This window comes from Hirundo rustica, chromosome 1, assembly GCF_015227805.2.
Source record: "Hirundo rustica isolate bHirRus1 chromosome 1, bHirRus1.pri.v3, whole genome shotgun sequence".
Classification (NCBI taxonomy): Eukaryota; Metazoa; Chordata; class Aves; order Passeriformes; family Hirundinidae; genus Hirundo; species Hirundo rustica.
The window spans coordinates 147,949,914-147,967,165 of NC_053450.1; the positions used below are offsets into that span (position 1 = coordinate 147,949,914).

The following is a 17,252-nucleotide window of genomic DNA, read 5'->3' on the forward strand; positions in this document are numbered from 1 at the left end:
AGAGGCAGCAGGGATATTAAAAAAACAGGTTTTTTGTTTTTTTTTTTTTTTTTTTTTGCTATTGTGATGCCATTTGATTATGCTAATGTTTAGGGAGTGACATTTTAAAAGCACAGTTCAATTTTGAGAAGCAATTATTATTTTAGAAAAGCTTTTTAGAGTCTGGAAACGGATAGCTCCTTGTGAAAACTTTTTAAAATGTTTTCATTAACCAACACTTAAAAGTGTGAGAGTGAACAGCAGGAAAACTCATCTACAGTTCCCACTTGAAAGCCACTAAGAAAAATAAGTGCAGGTCCTTTAATCATGACTTGCACTGAATTTATTCAAACCTGGCTAATTGTAATGAGAAGGCTTTTTTTTTATTCTCAATAGAAGGTGGAAAAGTGGTGCCCATTTTTGTTCCCTGTAAAATCCTGAAGTGTCACATGTGAGAAAGGGTTCCTACTGCTGAGACCTCTCTGTGGACACTGGGTTGGATGAAGACCTTCCCATGGCTTTTGTAACTGTGGGCAGCCAGCTACCAAAGAGGGACCCTGAAGCCAGCCCAGGGGAGGTGCCTTGGAGAGTTCTGCTGTAGCCAGCTGAAGTTCAATGAGAAATTTTGACCAACGACATTCAGTTGCAGCTTTCAGCATATTTAGGAGCCTTCTTCAGCCTCCTGTAGTTGAGACCTTCCTTTCACGGCTTGGTGTGGTATCTTGGGCTCATGGGAAGCTGGCGGCCTTCTTGGGAAAGAGGCCTACATCTGCTTCTACATCTGCTTCCCCAGACTTTCAAACAGCAGGAAAATCGAAGTGTTGCTGTTGTCTGTTCCAGTCATGCTTCTTGAGGACAGCCACAATCTGCTGACAGGTTAATTTATTCCAAACTTAAGGGCTTGAGCGCTTTGGGGTGTGACATCCAGCGTTCTTCAGTCACCTTCATATTCTTTTTCTCTGCTACAGGGAAGGATTCTGCATTGATTCTAAAGAGGATGGAATGAGCAGACTGACAAAACAACTGAGTGGCTCCAGTGCTGCCTGTTTAGTATGAATAAGAAGGAAAAAGTGAAAAGGGAAGCAGCTGATATTCAGGAGTTCTGGTTTAAGGAAGCTGAATCGCCCCAGGGAAACAGACCAAGGAAGCAAATACATCATAACTTTTTGTCAAATAATTGCTTTCTTAATTTTTTATCCCTAGGAGGCACTGTTTCTCTCAAGTCTTTATACTCTTTTCTAACAATATATCCCCTCCAGGAAGCTTGAATTCTCTAAGATACAGTTCTGCTCAGGAAGAGGAAACTTGAGTTTGTATAATTTCATTATTTTTATGAAACAATCATTTAATGAGTTTTTTTAAACTTTAGCTTTTGTAGTGCATTAATTCTATCTAGTTTCTTACTAAAAGTATAACGCATTTGGAACATTATTAAGAAATGAATATTTTCTGGTGACACACCTGTAGCAGAAGTAAGGCTTACCTAATTCATTCAATTTAACTAAGCATGCCCCATCATGTATTACTCTGGTTTGATACTGTTCTTTTCTACACACAGGACAAATTTTTACCTGTAAATTTTTCAATGGTTTTCAGGCATGACTGTAAAAATAATTGCAACATATATTTCATCTTGTTGGTACAGATGAAACAGGCTAGATTGTAGAATGTAAAAACATTTAATTAATCAATCCATGAACACTCTACAACACTCATATTTTTAAAATTAAAGTGTCAAGAGAATTTTGTAAGTCTCCACATATTCACATGAAATTTCATGGATTAAATTATTCCAGGTTAGTATACTCCTGTATAGCTCAATTACAAACTATGTTTTCCCAGATGCTTTTAAAAAAGGTTATAAAAAAGAATAAAGTGCTTCATCATAAAATAGCTCTAAATTATATTTCTTACCATAAAAATCTGGAATCAAAATTACTTTTCAAGATGATTACATTTAATTCATTAAGATATTCACTTAGGTAGTTTAATTAAAAGACTCATGTATTATGGGCTTGAATAGTATATAAAAATGTACTCCCTTAATGGAGTACTACATGGGAACATGAATGCAGCACCTGTTTTTTCAAAGAAAAAAAAAACAACCCCAAAACCAAACCTGACTTTAAAGCATTCTAACAGCTGAAAAGGAAAAAAAATGCTGACAAGAAGAATTCTGAAAGGTCATCAGTTTCCTTCTGTGATTACTGCAATCTTTGGAGTGAAAATAAAACTAGTTTGTGAAATCGTGAATTTTGTGTTACCAACACATGGGTTGATGCGGAAAGCAAGAAATTGCAACTGCTACTGCCTGGAGGAAAAAAATATAAACCAAACAGATTTAAAATTAAGTCTGATTAATTTTTCTCCCCTTTCCCAACACAGACATTACATTTCAAGGGGCGATACACATCAAATGCAGCATTTCTCACGTACAATAAAACAAAAGAGAAAGTAAGTTGACAGGCTACAAGAAAACTTCACCTTTATCTGACCTAAATTCCCACCAAATGCTGATGATCTCCGTCCTGACAAAAGATAGTGGTTTGGACAAAAAAAAGCAGTTGGCTCTTAGAGGAAGGAGAAACTGGGAAAGGAGCGAAGCCCAGGACAAGCAGCGAGCACTCTTGAGCTGGCAAACACAAGAGGATTAATGGCCAGCAGCCAGCTGGAGGGAAAGCTTTCAGATACAGTGGCTTTTTCCCTTGAGCGAGGAAAGCTAACGAGAAACACCGAGGACAAAAAGAATTCCAGAGGCATTTGCCTTTTTGTGCCAAATCTAAAGTAACCTTTTTAATGAGCGCTGTCTTTTGCTCTCTCTTGTGAAGTTTCAGACTTTCAGGGTAGCCAGAAATTGGGAGATCTTTCCAGACCTCTCCCACCTGTCTGTGGACAGTTGTTCACCTCCAGTTAATGTTGATGTAAAAAGCAAAAGCCCTGTATCTAAGGTCATTCAAAGACTTTGATTCACAACACAGACTTGGCTGTGAAAAGTCTTCTAAAAAAATTTAAAAGGGGAACAGGCAGAAGAACTACCCTAAAATGCACTGTGGAAAGAAACTTGTAAGCAGTTGGGATAATTCTAATTACCATTATCACCCCTCAGAAGCAGCTCTCGTTCCATCAGTCACTTGTCTCTTTTGCTTAATATTTTCAAGGTGATCAGTTAGAGAAAGTAAGAAAGCAGGATGCATTTATACCTGTGCTTCACATGTGTATTGAGCAAGCCATCGAGGTAAAATGCAGGCACTTCATTAGATAACCAGAGGAAGTGACTCTCTGGCGTTGGGTGTACACCTACTTTGTTTTCCAGATAGAAAACTAAACTGAAATTAACAAAACTTTCGAGAAGACAAAAACTATCTTGAATTGTACAAGCAGCAAATATTTACCTGATGAACGAAGGCCAGAATCATAGCTAACAGGAGTTTATTTGAAGCAGAAAATAGCCTATACCTACTTTGCAAGAACAGATAAAAAGGCTTCTCTACAGTCATAACTTCAGAATTCTTGGTAATATTCACAAGTATTACCAATCTTCCTCTACCCTGTCATGTTCAAAATAATATCAGAGTTGGCCACTGAGCTGGTCCACTTATTCAGAGCTAAATTGTGTCTAAAAGTAGAATCTTCCCTTCATTTTTCCCTCCAGCCGATGATTTTCACCAGTACCTCAGGAACATGAGTACAATTGTGAGTCCAGTTTTTCAGTTACATTTGTACCCTAGGTTGAATTGCAAATTCCTTCCTGAATATTGCTGTATGGCTTTTCCATGCTTTGTGGATCTCATTCTTCAGCAGGAAGTGACAAGGAAGGATGCTCAGCTGCTCCTGATTTCTGAGCAACAATAGTAACAGAGCACTGAATAAACCCCATTGGCCTTTACAGACAATAGATTTTCTTCACATGAAATTCATAAATAATGCATTTGCTTAGAAATACTTTATACAGATATCTCATATAAATCTGTCATCAGACAAAGCACCATCAGGCAACGTATTTCTTATTATTAAGTAGCTAAAGGGCTACAAGAGACCTGGAGAGGGGCTTCTGACAAGGGCATGGAGAAATGGGACAAGGGGGGAATGGCTTCAAACTCAAAGAGGGTAGTTTGGATTAGATATTGGGAAGGAATTCTTCCCTGGGAGGGTGGTGAGGCCCTGGCATAGGTTGCCCAGAGAAGCTGTGGCTGCCCCGTCCCTAGAAGTGCTCAAGGCCAGGTTGGATGGGGCTCTGAGCAACCTGGGATAGCAGAAGGTGTTCCTGCCCATTTCAGAGGGTTGGAACCGGATGATCTTTAAGGTCCCTTCAAACCAGACCATTAATGGGTTAGCTATTCAGTAATTATCTGAACCTCTTTTGCATACAGGATTTATACAGGTTTTTTTTTTAATGTACATTTTTATTTGCTGAGTAATTTGAATTTATTTTGATACTTTTCAGAGCCTTTAAAATAGGATTAACTAAAGATTGTAACAACATAATTTCAAATAATCCATATAAATAAAATCTGAGAATTGTGAAGTTTTCCTTCTTAAAAATAAAAAATAATCAAGTAGTATAATAAAGAACTGTGGCTGCTGCTGCAAAATTCTGAAGTTTAATGAGACTATGACATAAGAAAGAGAAATAAAGAGCATGAAGAGACAAAGAGATGGTCACAAGAGGCCAGTGATACTGTCACTGTTACAGCTGTGTCCATCTCCAGCAATGAATGTGAGGTGCCTTGCTGCATGTACATGTGAAATCTCTGCTTCCTTAAAGGAGAAATCAGTGAAAATACTTACAGTACTCCTGCCCGCCTCCACAAGTGGCAGAAAAAGTCCAGTGTCAGTACCCCAGCAGTAAAACCCATATGCCAGCAGAATATAGATATTTGTCATCTTTGAAGACCAGAAGAAGCTGCTTGTGTTGATTGACCAGAATCCATGGAGAAATGTCCAAGGTTTGTGTTACAAGCCAGTAACTTGAGTCCATGACGAGACCTTAAAGGTATTTGACAAAACAAGAAAGGAAGAGTGGCATACAATAATCACAATAATCACAATAATCACAATAATCACAATAATCACAATGCAAGCTGATGGCACCTAGAGGAGAGTTCCAGTCCTGGAAGGGAAGGAAAGGGTAAACCCTTTCATTCATTCCAGAATCTCTGCATAGATCTGACATTACTATGCAGCACATATTCGTTCTGTGTAAGCTTTCAAAACCCCCATCAAGCAGCTTGTGCTTCCAATCCCATGAAGAAAAAAGGAATCCTAGCAAATCATGTGGTTTTGGTGATCCCCTTGCTCAAGTATCTCATTATTCTAGGGCAGGATTTGTTAATTTTTGAGGCAGAAATTCTCATTCTGAGCTTGTCCATCTACAGATGCATATCGTTAATCATCTAAAATTTGCACAAACTGCCTTTGATCTTTTAAAAGAACTTTTGAGAGGTACTAAGGGATCTATCAGGAATACTGTCTTCCCTTTAGTTGAACTATCTGCCTAACCTACTTCCTTCTGAGGTCATGACATTCTTCAAACATAAATCAATTTGAATCCATGTTTTTGAACAACAGCTTTGAGGTTTTGACTGGGTCAGTTTATGCTTTTGGAACAATGTGGGGAGTGATTTCCCTGCATGTGGTTTGGTTCACCCAGACCCCACTTGGTTACTTTTTTATCCATTTTGATAGCCCAATATATGGAGTGATGGCCTCTGTGAGGAGAAAATCTGGGTACAGGGGGAGTGAACAAGAAAACAAAGGAGTGACAGCATGAAAGACAATATCACAACCTAAAAATGCCTGCTCTTGATTTCTTTCCAAGCACTGTGGTCTTGGACTGATTTAAGGGAGAAAATGAGGTGGCTTTGTGGAAAGCCTTCTGTGTACCCCCGGGATAAGAGAAAATGCTTATTTAAAGCCTTCACAAATTGATTATTTAGGCTGCCAAACAAGAAGAGATTGGCATCAAAACTGAACTTCTAAATAACACAAACCAGATGGGACATTTGTGAGACAGGTTGTACAGGTGTTTAGAAGGAAAACTTTTATACAACAGAGTTTCTGAAGGAAAACTGGCAGCAGGACGCACAAGGAGGGATGTGTGGTCAAAGCAAAAGTCTCTGCAGAGATATCCTCTAAGCAACACTTTAAAAGCAGTGAAATCTACATTTATCACAGCTCAAGACATCCAAGAATTTTCATGCTTACGCATCAAGTTTAAATGCCCAACCCATTTACTGACACACCCATTTACAACCAAGTTATTTATCCTAAAATGAACCTTATCAAAGTATCAACATCCATTGACCTTTAAACTATTACTGCTGGATTTTAGGAATCAAACCCCTATTGAAAAAAAATAAATGACACAGGCCTATAAAAATTTATTTGATTTCCCATAAATTCAAGAAGAAAATGTTGCATTAAATTACATGTTCAAAGTTTTTTTCAGATTTAATGTTTAAACCACACAATCCTTATTAAGGAGGAGAAAGTTTAACAGATGCATTTTGAAATAATATGAGAATATTGGTGAAAATACTACAAAGTAAAACCCACGAACAATTGAAATTTCAAAAAATATTTCAGCACAGTCTTTTGAATCCCTTGCACTTGTGTGGGAAAATCCAGTCAGTGCTGTGATTTAAAGAGAAAATACTTAGTCTTTCTAATCATGGCAGAAAACATGCTCACACCTGGGCTGCATTTTTTCACCTCAGCCTTTAGCTTCCCTAATCACTCATTATTGATGTTCATTTTAACCCCAATACCTCTTTTCTGTTCTTCCCCCTGCTATCCTCTCTTCAAACTGAACCAAAGGAAAAAACCCTCCTATCTTTAGAACTATAACCATGTAAATATAGTGCTAATTACCTCATCTTATTACCTTTGTCCCGTCATTGATTACAGTGCACTTGTTGTGCACTGTCTGAAGTTTCCCTCTGAATCTTCAGCTGATTCCAAAGGCAGATGTGCTTGGATGGAGCATCCCTGAATGAATGGGTTCCCTCTGGAGCTGTGATTACTGTGACAGTTCCTGTGGCAAAGCCAGCCTGATCTTCAGGGAGGCTAAAGGGCCTTTCCATGTAAAAGAAAAAATAAAACAGTTATTAATGATGATAAAAGTTTATTATGCTCAAAACTGCAGATTTTGGAGCCAGAAGGTTCTTTAAGTAGTGCCTAATCAAGGCAACAGAAAGGATGGACACAAGGAGAGGTTCATGGCAAAAACACTGTTGAAATCTTTAGAAAACGGAATTACAGGGCTGAAACTGAGAGGCAAGAAGCACATTTGGTCTCCTGGTCTCTTAAGATGCTCCCTGGCTTTGTTTTTCTAAGCAATATCGTCTGTCACTGCTCCACCACTGTATTATTATAACACTATTTAAAAGTGATTTTTCTCACCAGGCATCATTCCAAGCCCTCACATCTGTGACTTTTATCTTGCTGCATGTTTGCTTCTAAATTTGAAAAAGGTATTTAGCTACAGGTGTTAATTCCTCCCTGGTTTAGCCCCAGGACCATTGTAAAAACAAACCTTTTTAACTTTGAGTAAAACTGGGTATATATTAACAAAGAATACATTTCATGCAGCATTATTAAATGTCTTTTTACATAATAAGGAATAAACCAGACCATTTCAAATAGACTTAAAAAAAAAAATCTTAATGCTAGAACCTTTCCCCAACTAAATACAGTAAGAAAATCACTGATTTATTTTGAGAAAAAAATGTAAAGAAAAGTAGTAAAATGTAAAGAAAGTTGATATTCAATATTCATTAAAAGTACTTCTTGCTTCTAATGAAGAATATGTCTTCATGAAGACGCACTAGTTTCACCTTTTTACCTTCATTGTCACAAGAATAATGTTTTAAATGCACTTCAGATATGAAAAGACACAGGTAAGCCACTGATGGCAATCCCATTTTTCACCTAATGGCTTAAACTGCTGAATTTTGATAAATTTTAAACCAAGACACCATGCTGTTTAGCATTAAATCATCTTCCAAACAGAAAGCTTAGCTTCCACATTTTAGTTTATTTTAAATAAAAACAAAAATGACAAATCAGAGTGATTTACCTAATGTCAGCTGTGGAGCCCTGGGGTCAAGAAGATGCTTCTTTTCTGTGTCTTCCTTGCTTTTGTGCTCTTTTTTCTCAGTCCAGTACCTACTATTGTTCTGCCTATTTCGTTTATTAATGAGATTTGTAAAAATTCTTGGTATTCCTTGTCCTTGACTTAGAAGAATCTATTAATAAAAGATCCTGCAGCTGATGATTCTGTATTATATCATCCTGTAGAGCTACTGCAGAAACTGCTCTTGTCTCTTGTTTGGAGAAGCAGCCATAAAAAGTGAAAATACCCCAACCAATCTTGAATAATTATTGTTATAAATGATTTTAAACCATACATATTATAGTACATTAGAAGAAACTTTGCACTTAGCCAATATTTTTGAATTGTTAAATGCTTTTATACATCTACAACTCCAGTAGTTGAAACCTAACATGCAATTACCGTAATATGAAATTTAAGATTGATGTTTCTGACACATGCTAGCTTTAACTTATAAAAAGTCAAATGAAATCTTTGATTTATCATTTATATTAAATAAAATAACTGTAATTTTAAAGTTTTAATTACTGAGCTCATAATTATTATATTCAATATACTCATTATGAACTATAAAAGTTTGGCATGCCCAAACACATTTTAATTTCATATAATTAAAAAAAATCCCAAAGGCTAATTTTGCCTTCCAGAACACTGAATATAAACAAGAATGTATTATTTTTATACAAGGAATGGGCTTATCTACCTGTTCCTTCATTTCTGCCCCATGCTTTATTTTAGGAGATGTGAAATAGTACCATGTAAAATCAGGATGTTCCACTGATAATCTTTAGCTGATTTGACAAGAATAGAGTTCCTTTACAAGCAGACATGCACAAGGACTTCAATAATATTTCTCAGGAGAAACAGCCCCATCAATAGCAGATAAGAAACCTACAATTTCTGCTGTTTTCTCCTCAGGATCTGATGGAAAAGAGCTTAACATCATCTCTTCCATGTGTGGTGGTGTGAAAGATTGTTTTATTATATCTTTAAGCAGTTTCTGTAAATTTTTTTAAGTAAGTTGTATGTGATGGTTAGTTCCACGGTACCCCCGTTTTATGTGATGATTTCTCCCCCTAAGAGTTTGTTATGTAACTGATCGTTTTCTGTCAATCATCCCACTCCCGCACCTGTCCCTGTCAATCCCCTCTCTCTCCTCTTGGGCGCCCTGTCTGTCACTTTGGGGCCCTTCCCTGGCTTCTGGAAAACTCCAGGGAGGGTGTTGAGTGATAGGCTGGTGCCTGGGAAATCCCCTTCCCCCCTCTTGTGTTTGGATCATTGTTTAAGAGTTGACACCCCCCTGTTACACCCCCATGTTCCCTTATTGGCTGACCCGTTGTCGCCACCCCTTGACCCTCCCCTGTTTATAAGTCGCTGCAAAGCCTTGTTCGGGGCTCTCTCTGGGCAGCAGTTGTCTGAGGCGGAGCTCCTTGCCGGACTCCCCTTTAATAAAGCACCGTTAACCCTGCTCAAGAGTCGGCCCTTTGTCCGCCGCCGTAGTCGTGACACCATCGAGTCCAGTCGCTGGTGTGGGGAACCAAGGCCCCACAGGGAGGAGGTTGCTTGCCCTGCCTGCAACCCCGGCCTGAGTGCGCTAGCCGCAGTGTGTGGGATCTGAGCTAGCCTGTGGCCAGCGCCTGCCAGGAGTGAGGGACAATGTGACACCCATGTCCAGAAGTTAACTTTGGGTCCATAAATCACCAAGTCTGCTCCTTTCCTGTCAACCTCATTTCACCCTCAGTGGGCTGCCTGCAATGTACAGGGAATGGATTCAAAACAAATGGCAGGAATCACAAATTTCAGGTGAAACTGAGGAAAAGGCTGTAGCAATAAACCCCACAGATTCTGCAAGATTAGCTTGTTGTAGACAGGGAAGCCTGCGTTACACACAGCTGGGATGATGTTTGGCAGCCCCTTGGGGCTGAAGCTGCTCTGCTGTGGTCCCAGCACCCCCCCGGTACAACAGGACGTGACTGGGTACCAGAGAGGAGGCTGCAGGGGATGGGGTGACACCCCTTAGCTGTGACAAACAGGAGCCACTGCTTACAGGGCTGTTCTGACTCACACTCACAGCAAGGTTTAAGTTGGAAGGGGCCTTAAAGATCACCTTGTTCTACCTCCTGCCATGGCTGGGGCACTTTCCATTAGACCAGGTTGCTCAGAGCCTCATCCAACCTGGTCTTGAACAGTTCAAGGGATGGGACATCCCCAGCTTCTCTGAGCAACCTGTGTCAGGGCCTCACCACCCTCTCAGTAAAGAATTTCCTCCTAATATCAAAACTAAATCTGCCCTTTTTAATTTTAAAGCCATTCCTCCTTGTCCTATCACTCTGTTTCCTCTCCTGCTGTCCCTTAAGGCACTTGGAGCCGCTCTAAAGTCTGCCTGAAGCCGCCCCTTCTCTGGGCTGAACAGCTCCAGCTCTCATCCTCTCTCCATAGCAGGGGTGCTTCAGCCTCCTGATCATCTCTGTGGCATCCTTGGACTCACTCCTCCAGGTCCAAGTCCCTCCCACACCTGATCCATCCACCAGATCTGGATGTTTCAGTGTGTGGTTGCTGCTTTGCCAGCACAGCCAACCCTGCGCTTCCCCACTCTCAGCTCAGGTTGGGGTCACCAGAGGAGCTGTGCTGTGCTGCAAAGAAGCTGTAGATGTGGCACTTGGGGACATGGTTTCATGGTGGACATGGCAGTGTTTAATGGGTTAATGGCTGGGCTCATTGCTCTTACAGGTCTTTTCCAGCCATGATTATTCTTTTTAAGGTCTTGTCCCTTTTCCCTGCACAGCCCCAGCCCTGCACAGGCTCTGAGGGAAGGGTGGCAGGGGGAGGTGTTGCTCCCTTCTCCTCAGAGGGTGGAACAGAGCCTCTCCTGGCTTGATACCAGTCACTGCCTATAGGGAAGCCCCTGGGAATGATTCCTTTTTGATTTTCCCCACAATTTCTGGTATTCCACTGTCCCTGGGCAGTGTTTTCCCCTTTAGCTCCATGTCTGCGTGGTACTGCAGGGGTTAGTGAGCATCAGTTGTGTCCTTCCATGTGCATTTGGATTTAAAGACTTTTTTTGCTGTGTTTTTCAATTTTTAATGCTATGTTTCAATTTTTAACCTGGCAGGTTGTAAGATGAGAGGCAGGCCCTGTGATTATCATAGATTTATAGAATTGTTAAGGTTTGAAATGACTTGAAAAGTCCAGCCATTAACCCAGCACTGCCAATCCACCACCAAACTGTGCCTCTAACTGCCACATCTACACATTTTTTAAACACTTCCAGGGATGGTGATTCCACCACTTCCCTGGGTAGCCTGTTCCAGTGCTTGACAACCCTTTCTACAAAGACATTTCTCTTAATTTCCAATCTAAACCTCCCTTGACCCAACTTGAGGGCGTTTTCTCTCATCCATAGTGCTTGTTACCTGGAAGAAGAGGCTGACCCTCACCTGGCTACAACCTCCTTTTGGAATTGAGAGCTGTAAGGTCCCCTTGGGTCTCCTCTTCTCCAGGCTCTCCATCCCCAGCTCCCTTAGCTGCTCCTCACAGGACTTGTGCTCCAGAGCCTTCCTCAGCTTCCTCACTGCCATTTTGGGTGACCTGTGTCTTTGGCACCTCCATAATAGAGTCACCACTAGAAGAAAAAGAAATCTGTACAAAGAGGACAGATGAAGAGTTTCCATGTGGATCAAACAAAGATCTTTGTCCCCTAGTGTCCCATTTTTGTCCAAGGCAAGAAAGAAAATGGCTCAGGGACGTGGTAAGAACGTGTTTAGTACAGCATCAGCTTCTTCAGGGACTTCCCACCTTTTAAAGTGTGGCTTCCTGAGCCAGGAGCACTGCCCATGTCTTTGATTGGCACTGATGGGTTTTTTCAGATCCAGAATTGTGCAAAAGTCCTTCTAGTAGGAGTGTAGGCTTCCTCTGGCCGTTTTCCTGGTTATTCTCACTTGGTGGCCCTTTATTATTCATGAGGACAGGCACAGATGGTGCCTCAAATCCAGGTGTGCAATTTCTTTGATTTTTTGGGTTTAAATACTTGTCAGAGTCCTTCTCAGCTGCCGCTGACTTGAGAGATTTGTTTTCCTGTGAAAGTGACATTTTCTGAGCAAAAGCAGTGAGGCTGTCCTGAGAGAAATCCTTTGAGCAGCATATAAATGGAGTGATTAATCCACTGGATGCACTTCTCTGTAATTACAAGTAATTACCTTAAAGTCAAATCTGCAAATTAGAATACCTCTCTCTACGGTAGGGGAGGATGTAAAAAGCAGTTGAAGTGGCCATCTTTAAAATGACATTAAATCACTGATTGTTTCCTAAGGCAGGAATAAAAAGATAAAATAAGGGTTTTTAAAGCGAATTCGCAAGTTATCCTGACACCAAATATGATGAAGGGGCATTTTACAGTATAAACTTTAAAATATTTTCAGTAATAAATTTTAATTAGGAAATAAAGTACAAAACTCCATTTTCTACTGCCTAAAATTTAAATGAAAGGGCAAATGCTGAAATATTTTGAAAACCCAAGCCACTGATGCGTAGAAAAATCACTAACATGTAACAACATGGATATAAAGATACTGAAAATTACCTCTCTTATGCCTATTTCAGTTTCAGTTTTATGCTTGAACATGATTCATCGTTCTTGTGTCTTTTCAGTGTTGTATTCCATTTTTTTTTTTAGAATCTATGACTGACTTTCCTAAAGTTGCTAATAAGCCTCTTTTCAAATAATGCTTGCCATCTCTTCTATTTCTGTCATCCCTCATTAAGGTGATCCTATACACATGTATGCTTAATTAAGGCTTTTCGTTAAAATAAGCCTTTAATCCAGAGGTGCTGGGCCTTAATTGAATCTCAGAGAAGATTAGTGTCGTCTCTTACTTTGGTTTTCACTTTTACTGTACTTCCTACTGCTTCTAAACTAAAATGCCCGTGTTAGCCTTAGCTGATGCATGGCCAGGAAGAAATTAAAATTCATACTGCAGTCTTCTGAAGAGTAACATGCCGTAGTAATTGTCATTTCTTATGAAGTGCCACCTTTTACCAAGAGCCTCCACTTCAAATGCAAAAGGTTGCTTTAAACACTCCAAGGACATTAACATAATGAACATGCTGCTTGTTTTGAAGGTAACTAGTAAGTGACTAATGATACCTGGTTTTATCCCTGTGTATAATTTTTAAATGTTAATTTTATGTTTAAATAATGCTGAAATCTCAGATCTGTCTTGGATGATGGACTTTTACAGAACCCTTTTTAAGAAAACTTAGGAAAAATGAGGATTTTTAGCCACAGGTCAGCTGCACTCAGCTGAGGTACTGTACATTGCAGTAAATTTTAAAACTTTTTGTAGGAGTGAGACACAGATTCAACAACTCCTGATCTTCTAGAATGAACTGTATCAGCCAAAGAGCCAATCTATTTTCTTCTTGTAGAGTTTCACCTGGGCATGGAACTGCTAATTAGCAGAGGTAGGTGGTCATCAATGGCAAGAGAGCAACTTGTCAGGAAGAGCTATTAAATTGTGTGGGCTGAATAAATCTGATACAGAAACAGCAATGCTGGGGCAAAGGCTTGAAGCAAACTATTTAGTATAGCAACTGCAGTGAGCTTCACTGATACCGCATCTCTACATCATGAAACTTGCTGCCTGTAATGTGTTTTTACACGTGTGAAGTAGTCGTGATAAAAAAGTGTGACAAAAATATGAATATAAGTGAAAGGAAAGCAGTCCTATTGTGCAGGTTGGCTCAAACTGAATGGATTCTAAAAGGATGCTACTGACACAATAAGTAAAGCCCTTGTGGAGAGCAGTGGGCATGGTGAGGGCTCTGCCTGCCCTGAGCTTATGCTTTAAAAGGTTGTTAGGTAGGATCGTCCCAGGGATGCTGGGCTGTGTCACTGCCTCCCAACCAGGCTCCAGGGTGTAGACATTGAGTAGGATGGGTAAACATTTCCATGTGTAAGCATACAGATCCTCTCTCCCACTGGAAATGAGGACATTTATGCTACTGGAAGCCTACAAGGCAGTATTCCTTCTGAGAACCAAGTGCGCTGCTGTCATGAGCAATGAGAGCCGAGTCTGAATGCGCTGAAGAGGAATTCCAGCTTGAAATGCTCCTGCTGGCTGAGGAGGGCAGGTTTTGGCAAATCTGCACATGTGAGCCCTGCTTTTGACTCAGCAAGAGAACACTGTATCACAGACCTTTGTAGTTGCCCTGTTAAAGGTTGTGTTGAGAGAACTGAGTCAGACATCCTTAATTACAAAAATACAGTGTCTGCCCTTTCTTCTCAGGAGTTTGAAAATGTTTTACCTAATTTGCTCTTTGTTCACATATATTAAATACATACTTGTTTGCGTTATGCATTTGCCACTGTTGTGTTATTTGCTTCCTGTTTGTATTTTCTGTGAATTTCTGTTAACTTTCAGGCATGTGCTTCCAACTCAGTAGGAAAGCTGAGCAATTTTAGTTTGTAAGGGTAGTAGAGATGTTATTAGGTCTCATTTAAAGGCCTTACAAGTCAGTGAAAGGGATGTCACTTGTTTGCAGTTGAATTAAAAATCTGTTCTGTTAAGTAAATACTACTTTCTGCTCAGGGAGATAAAGCTTAACTTAAGGGTAAATTTGTATATATACATTGTTGGATCAAATTAGATTCCAACAAAATGTGATTTCACATACAACCATTGATTTTTATTGAGCATGTGTCTTAGTGAAAATCTTGTTACTCCAACAGTGCACTTTTAGTAAGGATTTATAGATCTAATGTGCTTTATATTTGTGAATAAGTTAAAATAGTTTTAAAATAATGCATTGGCAATTGCTTAGGTAATGTTGCTGTAAAAAGAACAAAACTTCTCGTTTGCAATATTTCTGATGCCATGTGTGGTACGAGGCTGTGTAATGTGGTAGACGTAGGAATGTTTAGTTTTGGACCTGTTTATGAAGTGCTGAGAATGTTCTGATCTGTAATTTCCGGTCCGATTAATATTTGCTTAATGGAGACATTTTTCCCTTTGTGGGAAATCCATTTAATTGTGTAAAGGGTGAATTTTCTGCAAATGTGTCCTGTAGAGTGCAAGCCCTGAATTCATACCATTGTCAGCATTTAATGCACTGATATTGTTTCTTCCTTTCTGTTTGTCTTTGGAGAGGTCCTCATTCCTTGGGGATGAAGTAAAGCTCTGGTTCCATCACTGCAGCCTTCAGAATTAGCACTGAAAACACAGGATTCTTTCCCTGGGTTGATGAAAGTAATTTCTTGTTTGCTGTGTCAAACAAAGCATGCTATTTGTCACATTGTGGTTTGTGTATCTTTTAAGAAGCTTTCAACTTTGATCTGAGCCAAGGTACACTCAGTAGCACAGATGACAGAAGTAACAAACCAGTGATGTGCATTGTCATTCATACAAACTCTTTAAGTCAACAAATACTGAGACTTAGAAGTAGAAAACCATACTGCTTTTGAGGGGGCTTGTGCATTCTTGTGAGAAAATGAAGACCTTTGCTTTTCTTGTTTCAGACAAAGGTGTGGAACAATTTATTAGTTAAGGATTCAGTTCAGTGTCTGCAATCAAAAGGTGCCTCATCTAGTCCAGATTCTGGCCCTTGCTGATATTTTCTAGGTAAACAATTGCATTTAAAAGACATTGTGGAGATGGGTTCAGTAGCACATAAAAGCTGCTTTCTTCAAACTGTCATCACAGAGGTTTTCAGAGCATGCTTTTAATACTTCCAGAGCTGGTGTTTGTGTCTTTTTCTCCCTCTTCCCCCTCTCTCTCTTTATGTTAAATGCTATTTGAAACAGGAGTGTTTTTTTAAATACAACTTTCACCTGCTTTTTTACCTGATATGTCTGAAGAGAAATTAACCTTTTGTGTACCAAGAATGAGGGCTAGAAAACTGTTTCACAAACTTAGCATTTTAAGAAAATAAAATTTAAAAAAAAAAAAGAAAATTATAAAAAACAGCAGTAGTTATGAATGGTTGTGTGGTTCTGGAAGCTGCCACATGTTAAAACTTTTAGGTTTGATGCACTTTGATCACTCACTTTGGACTTCTAAGATTGTGCAAGGAATTTTATGCAGTTGTTTAGAACTTAAACCATTTGTTTAAATAATATATTTCAGAAAGCCATCCACTTTTCATCTAAAAATTTCATAACTTGGAGGAGGTTGTTTGTTCAAGTGATTAATCATCGTGACTGTTACTCTTTATTATATCTCATTTGAATTTGTCTGGCATCAGCTTCTCACCATTTGCTCTTTTTATGTCTCTCTCATCTAGGCTGAAGAGCTCTTTATTAACTGGTATTATTTTCTCCTTGAAAAGATACATTAACGATGTCATCAAGTCATCCCTCAATTTCTGTTGTTAATCTGAATAGATTGGGTTTGTCAGATCACTCTCAAGACATTTGTTTAGGTCTAGAATATTTTCCTGTCTTTTTTGCCCTTTGCATTGCACAAATTTTCAACTTAAAAAAATTAAGTTGCTAGAAAAATACAGTATTCTGTTCTTTTGTTTTATCAACTTACACAAAGAAAAAATATTTCTTATTCTTGCTTAGTGTTACAACTTTTCTTGTAGGAAAAAAAAAATCTTTCCAAGAAAGGGTATTTTCCTATAATTTTGCTTTTCTGCTCTTGTATTTGCAGATGAAAATGTTCCATTTCTTAAAGGCTGCTCAGACCTCTTGTCTTTGCAAAATACACCCAAGAGCAGAAGACACGATAAACAACTGCATCTGTGGTGCAGCAAGGGGGAAAAGACACCTCTAAAGAGGAATATTTCAGTAAAATAATAAAACTTGCAAATACTGATATAAGGAGCTTAAAGGAAGCTCTGAGTAGAGATTAATGTCTGGCATCAGGATAATGTAGGTATAATTTATCTCCTGTGAAATATGGTGCTAAGTTAAAAAATCAATGAGGTACGATAATTCATTCCTCTATACCGTGTAGGAAAGAGATTGGGATGTGGAAGTGGGAGGCTGTTCTATAAATCCCATAGGGTTTTTTTAGACGAGAAAAGTGAAGAGTTCATAGGACCAGGAGAAAATCCATGGGCTAGATCCTACCTTGAATAGGTTATGAGTGACAGTAAAGAGCACAAAGCAAAGACTCTTTTCTTCTCCGACGGGGTTTTAAGGCAAATATGAGTAAAGCTA

General features: G+C 39.2%; 1 protein-coding gene and 1 long non-coding RNA gene across 2 annotated transcripts; one reads left to right on the forward strand and one right to left on the reverse strand.

Annotated features, from left to right (window-relative positions):
• Positions 1 to 1,135: 1,135 nt before the first annotated feature.
• Positions 1,136 to 11,601, reverse strand: RNF32 (ring finger protein 32). The gene is given in 11 exon segments (XM_040062889.1): positions 1,136 to 1,250; positions 1,459 to 1,542; positions 1,544 to 1,581; positions 2,034 to 2,057; positions 3,703 to 3,737; positions 3,740 to 3,771; positions 4,818 to 4,965; positions 8,057 to 8,122; positions 8,125 to 8,179; positions 8,182 to 8,349; positions 11,530 to 11,601. Coding segments are annotated over 11 exon segments (837 nt in total).
• Positions 11,602 to 12,947: 1,346 nt separating this feature from the next.
• LOC120763613 (uncharacterized) lies at positions 12,948 to 16,810 on the forward strand. The gene is made up of 3 exons (XR_005704112.1): positions 12,948 to 13,210; positions 15,606 to 15,708; positions 16,741 to 16,810. It is a non-coding gene; the product is annotated as an uncharacterized LOC120763613 (long non-coding RNA).
• Positions 16,811 to 17,252: the final 442 nt, after the last annotated feature.